General features: G+C 40.1%; 1 protein-coding gene across 1 annotated transcript; it reads left to right on the forward strand.

Annotated features, from left to right (window-relative positions):
* Positions 1 to 1,774: 1,774 nt before the first annotated feature.
* Positions 1,775 to 10,491, forward strand: LOC149815166 (pleiotropic drug resistance protein 1-like). The gene is made up of 24 exons (XM_089988484.1): positions 1,775 to 2,196; positions 2,304 to 2,424; positions 2,519 to 2,607; positions 2,688 to 2,772; positions 2,868 to 3,027; positions 3,117 to 3,193; positions 3,544 to 3,597; positions 3,681 to 3,771; positions 3,941 to 4,242; positions 5,205 to 5,486; positions 5,589 to 5,905; positions 6,618 to 6,778; positions 6,902 to 7,005; positions 7,086 to 7,242; positions 7,330 to 7,446; positions 7,557 to 7,672; positions 7,770 to 8,102; positions 8,205 to 8,495; positions 8,698 to 8,781; positions 8,862 to 8,995; positions 9,165 to 9,392; positions 9,485 to 9,656; positions 9,771 to 10,025; positions 10,108 to 10,491. The coding sequence occupies exons 1-24, from the start codon at positions 1,865 to 1,867 to the stop codon at positions 10,378 to 10,380; spliced, it is 4,335 nt and encodes a 1,444-aa protein (XP_089844610.1). The 5' UTR covers positions 1,775 to 1,864; the 3' UTR covers positions 10,381 to 10,491.
* The last annotated feature ends 242 nt before the right edge of the window (positions 10,492 to 10,733 follow it).

Consider the following 10,733-nt stretch of genomic DNA (forward strand, 5'->3'; position numbering starts at 1 on the left):
GAAAAGTGGTCGGGGCGGGGAAAAGTGCACGTCCATCACCGCCTCCACCCCCAGACGGGAATGGATTTTAACCTTCGTTCCTGCTTCCATCCCCGTTTCATACCCTTCATCCCCGGTCCAAACGGGGTGAGGAGGGGCCCCGCTTTCCCACGGTCCACTGCCATCCCTAAGTCTAGGTCTTGGTCGTATCCTTTGAGGGAGGGAAACGCCAGTGCAAGTGCGTCATCCCCAACACTGCAACCATGACGTCACTGAGGGTGGAATCAACGCACCCTCTGAACCTGAAAACAGCCCGTTAGAAGGCGCCAACTTTTTGAGAAATTGACACAGTTTCTTTCTCTGTACTACCTTTTTCCCAAAATTCCTTATACAGACTTAACTTTTTCTCTCATCGGCCAAACAGAGACCATGAAATTAAGCTTCCACGGAAACGTATAAAGTGCCAAGTTGGCATTTTCCCTTTGGCTAACAAAACACATGATTGCCTTTTGAAACAAAGAAAAAATGATGAAACTACCCGTTTTGCGCACAACAGAGAAGTGAAAAATGACCAGAACAGTGGAAAAAATAAGGGAAGCAGTGAAGGGTACTTTGAACATTTTCAAGATATGTAAGCTACGTCACAGGGACACACTGTTTTTGGTGCGCTGTCCCCCATGACACGAGCGGACATGTGGACACGGACACTCATACAGCTAATAATTTAATATTATTTTAATATTTTTAATGTTTTCAATGAAAAACCATTTTTAATATTAAAATCTAAAAATGTTTTTTTTTATTAAAAAATTAAGAACATTCCATTTTCCTCGTGTCCTGTTTTTCAAAACAAATTGAGCTTGTGTGTCACGCGTCCCCTGTGTCCACGTGTCTTTGTGACAGTGTGTAAGGAGTTTTTATTTTGGCATTAACTAGAAAATCACATGATTTCCCTTCGAAACAAATAAAATGACATAACTGTCTCTACTGAAGACAATATATATAAGAGACAGTGACTAGAGAAATGAAGGCCATTTTTTATATTATAAGGTATTATTAATTCGGGTTAAGTGACTGAGTTGAACTGTAACTCAGGTTAAGGGACCTGTGGTAACTTACATTACAACAAAACAACAACAACAACTACGCCTTCATCCCAAAACAATTGGGGTCAGCGATATGAACCAAAAAAGAAATTCATTTTGGGTCTTCCACATGAATCCTTTTCCTCTAATCATTTCTATCCAACGCCATGTCCTCGGAGAGGTTCAAAGCATTCATATCCTTTCCTATCATCTCCATCCAAGTCTTCCTAGGCCTACCCCGACCTCTTTTAACTAATATATTTTCCCATTTCTCCAACCTTCTAACTTGAGCATCATTAGGCCTTCGCCGAATATGTCCAAACCACCGTAAACGATTCTCTCGCATCTTATTTTCAATGGGTGCAACACCTACTTCTTACGTATCTCTTCGTTCCGAATCTTATCTTTTATTGTATTTTCACACATCCATCTAAGCATCAGCATCTCATTTTTTGAATATGATGTCTCTTGGCAGCCCAACATTCCGTAACTTACATTCTCAGAAAAAATAAAAACTGCAAAGGTTAGTATAGGTCCTTCTTTGACCATTGTCAATAAAAGAATAGTCTGTATCGGAAATTTCTGAAAAGATAGTGCTCTGATATGGAATATTATATAAAAAGTAAGCCATAACAGGAAATGCCCTATATAAATATGGGAGCACGGTCTCACGCTCCTTGGCACCACCCAAGATTTCATCGTCACTAAGTTCAAACTCTCTCTCCCCCCCTCTCTCTCACTTCGTATAGACACTTGGTTTGTGAGTGTTAGAAGATTGGAGCTCCTAGTGGGCAAGACCAATGGAGACAAGCGGTGATATTTACAGAGTAGGGAGTCTTAGAGGAATGGAGCCGTCTGCTATGTGGGGGAACAGTGGTAGTGGTGCCTTCTCCAGGTCTTCAAGAGAAGAGGATGAGGAGGCGGCGCTCAGGTGGGCAGCCCTCGAGAAGCTGCCCACTTACGACAGGATCAGGAAGGGGATCCTCAGTGAGCATCAAGGTGAAGGCCTCACAGAAGTGGATATCCTCAAGCTTGGGCTTCAGGAGAGGCAGAACTTGCTGGACAGGCTCATCAGAGTGACAGACGAAGACAACGAGAAGTTCCTTGTCATGCTCAGACAACGAATCGATCGGTAATTCATGAGATTGTTGTAAGTTGGATGTTTTGGTATTATAAATGAGTCCTTTATGTCCTGTATTTTAATGGGTGTTTTTGCTTTTTAATGCCGTGGGGCTTTAGAGTCGGAATTGATATGCCAAAGATCGAAGTCCGGTTCGAGAAATTGAACGTTGATGCAGAAGTTTATGTTGGTAGCAGAGGACTGCCCACTTTGCTGAATTCTATTGTTAACACGCTGGAGGTAACTATAAATTTGCACCAACCTGTAATTTTTAGATAATAAGGGACGGACTAGACGAGTGACCTACCGATTTTCTTAATTTTGCATGGTAAAGGGTTCCATGAACTTCCTCCATATTCTTCCAAAGAAGAAGAAACCGTTGTCCATTCTTCACAATGTCAGTGGAATCATAAGACCTGAAAGGTAAAGAAGCAACCAATCTATTTGTCTCATCAGAAGTTTTTGGTGTCAGAATTATTCACTTGCTAGCCTATAATTTGTAGGATGACGCTGGTTTTGGGCCCACCAAGTTCTGGGAAGACCACTTTTTTGTTAGCTCTGGCAGGAAAGCTTGATTCAAGTTTGAAGGTACTAACACAACAATCCCAGTTTTTCACTTCATACCATTAGCTGGTAAAACTTGTTCCAAAACTGATGGGTACCCAATTTTCTTGAAATATTAGACTTCTGGAAAAATAACATATAATGGACATGGGATGGAAGAGTTTGTTCCTCAGCGAACCTCGGCATATATTAGCCAGCATGATCTCCACATTGGAGAACTGACGGTCAGGGAAACACTAGCTTTCTCTGCTAGATGTCAAGGAGTTGGTTCACGTTATGGTAAGGTTTAAGTTGGCTTGTTTCTTCTTTAAGTTGTTGTATTCATATATGAAGCTTTATGAATTTCTTTTGTGTTATTGTTGAGGCAGATATGTTGGAAGAGTTGTCTAGAAGGGAAAAAGCGGCCAATATTAAGCCAGATCCTGATCTTGATGTCTTCATGAAGGTAGGACGCATAAATAGTGTATTTCACAGCATGTCTATCTATATTTATGTTTTCTATGAACAGGAGTTCTCTTACTTTTCCATTCTGTGTCTTCCCTTTTCATATTAGTCTGCCTGCATTTAGTATTCCCATCTGAATCATATTCAATTTTCTCTTCCCATTGGCTTCTTTTGTTAGCTTTCCTGCTGTCTTGGTTTCACAAGAAGTATCATTCTATATCTCAGCTCAAATTTAATCACCAAAGGACTAGACTTCATGTGCAACTCTTGACCATTTAAATGGAGATAATACATATTGAAATTTCTATCAAGGCTTAGATCTTCACAATTTCAATGTTCAACCTGTTGTAGGCTGCATCACTGGAAGGACAAAAGGCCAATGTAGTGACAGATTATATACTAAAGGCGGGGTGACTAAGAATTTTTCTCTTGTAATCTGCATGACGAACTATATTCCTCAAATTTTGGTAAATTGTTTATAATACCAGGTTCTAGGTCTAGATGTATGTGCTGACACCATGGTTGGAGACGAAATGTTCAGAGGAATTTCTGGGGGACAAAAGAAGCGTGTAACAACAGGTAGAAAGAATAGGCCTAATTTAAGATACTTTGAAGGTGTATGATTATCTAAGTAATTTCCTTTCCATGTAAGAAATAGTCAGTACCTTTCCATGTAAGAAATAGTCAGTACCTTTCCATGTAAGAAATAGTCAGTTACGATGGTAGCTAATTCATGATCGTTTTCCAGGAGAGATGGTGGTCGGACCATCAAGAGCCCTATTCATGGATGAGATTTCAACTGGTTTAGATAGCTCCACTACTTACAGAATTGTGAATTCCATCAGACATTATGTTCATATTCTTGGTGGTACAGCTGCTATTTCCTTGCTACAGCCAGCACCAGAGACCTATGACCTGTTCGATGACATCATTCTTCTATCTGATGGGCACATCATATACCACGGTCCTTGTGAGCATGTACTTGAGTTCTTTGAATCTATGGGCTTCAGGTGTCCTGAGAGGAAAGGTGCTGCAGATTTTCTACAAGAAGTAAGCTCTAGTGAGATTCCATGATTGACAAAACCTCTTCTATTTCCTATAACTGAAAATATAAACATGTGAAATAAATATATCTCCTTTTGTTGATATATATATATATGTATGTATATATATATATATATACATACATAGAGAGAGAGAGAGAGAGAGAGAGAGAGAGAGAGTAATGCTACGGTGCTTTGCGAGCACCTACTCCCACATATTAGAAATCATAGTTGTCGGTTGTATCTTCTCAATCAGACCTTATGGATGTACTCAACATAGTTTATTTGATAGGAATCATGCTTTGGATCTTGGACATAAAAATAGGATTTTTTAAGTCATGAAATTTTGATTCATTGTGAGCCATTGATTTTTAAAGGTCTTAAAAAACCTACATGTTTGCTATAATCACATGATCCAAAACTTGTTTTCTACTAAATAACGCTTATAGATCATAGGGTCGAGGAAGCGGGAGCGGGAAGCGATACAGGAAATGGGAGCGGAAAACGAGGCACTTTCAAAAATTTAGGAAGCAGGAAGCGTGGGATGACTTAGAAGAAAATTACGAACCGTCTCGGAAGCGAACCGGAAGCGAGGGGGAAGCAAAAAAAAAGGAAAAAAAAATGAAAAAATGGGGAAGCGAGGGAGAAGCGTGGGGGAAGCACGCTTCCCATAAATGGGAAGCCTGTTTCCCAAAAAAAAGCGCGCTTCCCTGCACGTTTCAGAAGCGTGACGTTTCGCGCTTCCAAAATGCATTTCGGGGAAGCGCGCTTCCCCATGCGCCTAGGCGCTTCCGGTAACTCTGGTCTGATCAACAAAAAAAGTTCATGAAGTTTGAAAATCTAAAGCTTTTATTATGTGGGAGTAGGTGCTCTGGAAGCACCCTATCATTACCAATATCTATAAATATATGTATGTATATATATACATATGTTATGTTCTGATGGTGTAATCTACTATAAATTTACTAGGTCACGTCCCGTAATGATCAGAGGCAGTACTGGATGCATAATGAGGAAACTTACAGATTTATACCCGTGAAAGAATTTGCAGAGGCATTTCATAAATTTTACATTGGACAGAGACTAGATGCTGAACTTCGTAAACAATTTGACAAGAGAAAGAATCATCCTGCTGCATTAACAATGTCCAAGTATGGTGTTAGCAAGATGGAGCTGTTAAAAGCATGCTTCTCAAGGGAAGTTCTGCTAATGAAGAGGAACTCTTTTGTCTATATTTTCAAAATGATGCAAGTGAGTATTGATAGATGTCTTCCCCATTTCTGAAGGATATTTTAAAGATCTTTTGTGAGTTGCATGTCTCAATCCTTTCATATATTTTAATTTTTGTTACAGCTTCTAGTCCTTGGCTTTATCACAATGACACTCTTCCTACGAACTGAGATGCATCGGAACACAGTGAATGATGGAGGGATTTATCTGGGTGCTCTCTTTTTTGGGCTAATCACAATTATGTTAAATAGCTTTGCTGAGCTTTCTATGACAATTGCAAAACTGCCTGTCTTTTATAAGCAAAGAGATTTGCTTTTCTATCCAGCATGGACGTATTCACTGCCTTCATGGCTTACTAAAATTCCAATATCAATTGCTGAGGCTTCTGTATGGGTGTTTTTGACTTACTATGTGGTGGGTTTTGATCAGGGTTACCGGAAGCGCCTAGCTAAAAGGGGAAGCGCGCTTCCCCGAAGCGCGCTTCGGAAGCGCGCTTCCCCGAAGCGCGGAACGTCGCGCTTCCGAAGCGTGGGGGGAAGCGTCCCCCTTTTTTGGGAAGCGCGTTTCCCTTTAATGGGGGACGCGTTTCCCTTTAATGGGGGACGCGCTTCCCTTTAATGGGAAGCGCGCTTCCCATCACGCTTCCCCCACGCTTCCCCCTCGCTTCCCCCTCGCTTCCCCTGTTTTTTTTAAATTTTTTGTATTTTTTATTTTTTATTTTTATTTTTTTCGCTTCCCCCTCGCTTCCGAGACGCTTCCTAGGTCGCTTCCGAGACGCTTCCTAGGTCGCTTCCGAGACACTTCCCGAATCGCTCCTAAGTGGTCCCACGCTTCCCCGCTTCCTAAAATTTTGAAAGTGCCTCGCTTCCCGCTCCCGCTTCCCGTATCGCTTCCCGCTCCCGCTTCCTCAACTGGCAACCATGGTTTTGATCCAAATGTTGAAAGGTGAGACATTTTCTCTTTGAAGATTTTTTATGTATGTGATTAAAACATATGGCCTGTTTCACATTTTCTGTATACAAGAGACAGTACTATGTGAACAAGAAATGATAAAGACCCAAATAAACAAATGAGTTGCTCTCTTAGTAGGAATATGAAGCAATTCAATTCATAATGATCTAATATGAGCACCTTCCTGTGCTGTAACTACAGGATGTTCAGGCAATTGCTTCTACTTCTAGCAATTAACCAAATGGCGTCTGGTCTTTTCCGCTTAGTTGCTTCCTTGGGCCGTGACCTGATTATTTCAAATACATTTGGATCCTTCGCAATGCTTGTGATTATCGTTCTTGGTGGTTTCATACTCTCCAAGGGTAAGGCTACCATATGGTTGTTCTATTTCTTTCCTTTTCTTATAGATGCATCCTTCTTTATTAAGATGTAAGCATTTTCTTAAATTTTATAGTTATTTAGTGAATCTTATTCATATGCAACAGATGATATTAAGAAATGGTGGATCTGGGGCTACTGGATTTCACCACTTATGTATGGGCAAAATGCCATTTCTGTGAATGAATTCCATGGGAATAGTTGGCGACGAGTAAGTCTTTGATCCTATCCTGAAGCATATCATGGCTGCTTTGAGAATTGCATTTCATCTTCAATCGATTTGATTTGTAGGTTCTACCGAATTCAAATGTGTCACTGGGCTTGTCAGTCTTGGAAGCACGTGGAATGTTTCATCAAGGATACTGGTATTGGATTGGACTTGGTGCACTCTTTGGATACATTTTACTCTTCAATGGACTGTTTACTGTCGCTCTTACTTATCTCAAACATAAGTTCCAGTTTTAATTTCTGTTATAGGATACATGTCCTTAATGTTATGTATTTGACTGGCAACATGATGGGTGCGTATATGCAGCTTTTGGAAAATCACAAGGAGTTATATCTGAAGAAGCATTAAAGGAGAAACAACTTAATTTGTCTGGTGAAAATGTAAATTTGGAACTATCCTCAAAAGGAAGGAACATCCCTGAAGGTAATCTCACTCCGATCAATCCCAGACTTTTATTCTTAATTGGCAGCACATCCATTTGCTTTCTATGATCAGTTGACAAAATATCAATTTGTCCCTTGGCTCTGTTCCAGCTCAATCAAAATCGATTGCTGCATCTGTTAATAGCAAAAAGAAAGGAATGGTCCTTCCATTTACACCTCTATCCATCACCTTTGATGACATCAGATACTCAGTAGACATGCCACAGGTAAAGCTAATTTTTCTGAAAATATTATGTGATTGGAGTGCCTTTCCTTTTCTTTTTAATCAGAACTCATCTTCTGAGTGAAATTTGAAATATGTAGGAAATAAAAGCCCGAGGTGTTATGGAGGACAGGTTAGAGCTTTTGAGGGGTGTAAGTGGGTCTTTTAAACCTGGAGTATTAACAGCCTTGATGGGTGTAAGTGGAGCCGGCAAGACTACATTAATGGATGTGTTAGCAGGAAGAAAAACTGGTGGATATATCACGGGAAGCATCAAAATATCAGGTTATCCAAAGAAGCAGGAAACATTTGCCCGTATTTCTGGCTACTGTGAGCAGAATGACATCCATTCTCCCCATGTTACTGTCTATGAATCACTTGTCTACTCTGCGTGGCTTCGTTTACCTCCTGAAGTTGACTTTGCTACAAGAAAGGTTAGAACTGATTATTGTCAAGTGCATCATGAATGATCTTCACTTGTAGTATCCATCTGGAAAATGTGCTTCCTATCTTACTGCAAGGATCAATGTGTGCAGCTATTCATTGAGGAGGTTATGGAACTTGTGGAACTGACATCATTGAGGGGATCCATTGTGGGGTTACCTGGTGTAAATGGGCTCTCAACCGAGCAACGCAAACGGTTGACAATCGCTGTGGAGCTTGTTGCCAATCCCTCCATAATATTCATGGATGAACCGACCTCCGGACTTGATGCCAGAGCTGCAGCAATTGTGATGAGAACAGTGAGAAACACAGTTGATACAGGAAGAACGGTGGTTTGTACAATTCATCAACCCAGTATTGACATATTTGAAGCATTTGATGAGGTGAGATACAGTTGAATGAGGACATTTCGTGCCTTGTTCACAATGACATCAAAGCATTATGTTAAGAAACTAACCAAAATGAGGACATGCAAGTAGTAGCTGCATATTAGCTGTGATTTCTTGACGATTACTGTGAAACCCTTTCGTGTGTGGGGAACTGACCCTCTTTCATACTTGAAACAACTTTTCGTATTTATTTCAGCTATTCCTCATGAAGCGAGGTGGAGAGGAAATATATGTAGGTCCACTAGGCCAGCATTCTTGTCACTTGATAGAATACTTTGAGGTGAGGCACACCAATTTAGGGCCAAATATTTGTTTCTTCTGCTTTGTGCATAAGATAAATGAAGTTGTGGTTTCTTCTAGGGAATTGATGGGGTTAGCAAGATAAAAGAAAGGTACAATCCAGCAACATGGATGCTGGATGTGACATCAGAAGCACAAGAACACATTCTTGATGTAGACTTTGCTGAGATATACAGAAACTCTAATCTGTATCAGTGAGTATACTCTTGCTTATATGCTTCGTATTATGTCTGTCTATGATATGGATTAGTTTGCTGTGAATCACAATAGTCACGTTGGAAGCAACATGAGGCGTTATGTTCATGTTTTAAGCATATGCCTTGTACAAAACATCAATAAAATTTCATATTCTGATTTCTGCAGGAGAAACAGAGCACTGATAAATGAACTGAGTTTACCTCCACCTGGTTCTAAAGATCTCTACTTCCCAACAAAGTACTCGCAGTCCTTCATCACTCAGTGTTTAGCATGTCTATGGAAACAGCACTGGTCTTACTGGCGTAACCCTCCATACACAGCTATACGGTTCTTCTTCACAACCATCATAGCCTTGATGTTTGGGGCTATATTTTGGAACCTTGGCATGAAAAGGTATAACGAAATTGCTTCAATCAGTCAATGTATTTTATGTAATAAATTTTTTTAACTAGAGTATATATATCTGATTTTTATATTCTTCACAGGAGTAAGCAACAGGATCTGTTCAACGCGATGGGCTCTATGTATGCTGCCATTCTATTCATTGGTATAAACAATGGATCATCTGTTCAACCAGTTGTAGCCATTGAAAGAACTGTCTTCTATAGGGAGAGGGCTGCTGGAATGTTTTCAGCACTGCCATATGCTTTTGCACAGGTAAACTGCTGTCTTTTAATTCATAAGACTCCCTATATTGGTCATATTTACTAACAATAAGAACATATTATCTCTGTATTTCCACAGCTAATAAACATTGGAATGTATTTGCAGGCTGCTATTGAAATACCATATGTTTTCGTTCAAAGTCTGGTCTATGGGGTTATAGTATATGCAATGATAGGATTTGAATGGACTGCTGCCAAGTTTTTCTGGTATATATTCTTCATGAATTTCACGTTCCTGTACTTCACCTACTATGGAATGATGGCAGTTGCAATGACTCCCAATCATCACATTGCATCCATTGTGTCTGCTTTATTTTATACAGTTTGGAACCTCTTTTCTGGATTCCTCATCCCACGCCCGGTATGTGATCATCTGCACTGTCCTTGGCTGTTAGATATTTCTTATAATGGTGTTGCTAAATTGCCTGTTTTACGTTTTTCAGTCTATGCCAGTGTGGTGGAGGTGGTACTATTGGGCATGCCCTATTTCTTGGACTTTGTATGGGCTGGTTACTTCACAGTTCGGTGATGTAAAGACTAATCTAGAAGTGCTCAACACAGCAAACACTATGACCGTGGAGGAATTCATACGAGACTATTTTGGGTTCCGTCACAACTTCTTGGGTGTGGTGTCAGTAGTGATTGTAGGATTTGCATTGCTTTTTGCATTTGTCTTTGCCTTTTCAGTTAAGGCTTTCAACTTCGAGAGAAGATAAAGAGTCCTTATATGTATTAAACAAACTTGAAGTAATTGTAAAATGGATTGCTTCGGTAACGGATGAAGAGCTGGTGGCCTGAAGGACACTGTATCTTGTTGTATCAGAAAATGTAGGAGTAATTCTATTACTCTTTTTTACGTTCATTTGTATAGTGAAGCTTAGAGATTGCATGATGCTTTTTGTGGAATCCATTGAGCATCACCATTTTGTATGGATTTGTCATAGTGTCTTTTGGTTTTGATAATGAAAATGCATTCAGAACTTCATATAATCAATTTGGACAACGTTGATGTGTCACAAATACGGCTGGTAAATGAACCGAGCAACTCGTGATTCGGCTCGGTTTGGCT

This window comes from Nuphar pumila, chromosome 15 (assembly GCF_984573655.1).
Source record: "Nuphar pumila chromosome 15, dmNupPumi1.hap1.1, whole genome shotgun sequence".
Classification (NCBI taxonomy): Eukaryota; Viridiplantae; Streptophyta; class Magnoliopsida; order Nymphaeales; family Nymphaeaceae; genus Nuphar; species Nuphar pumila.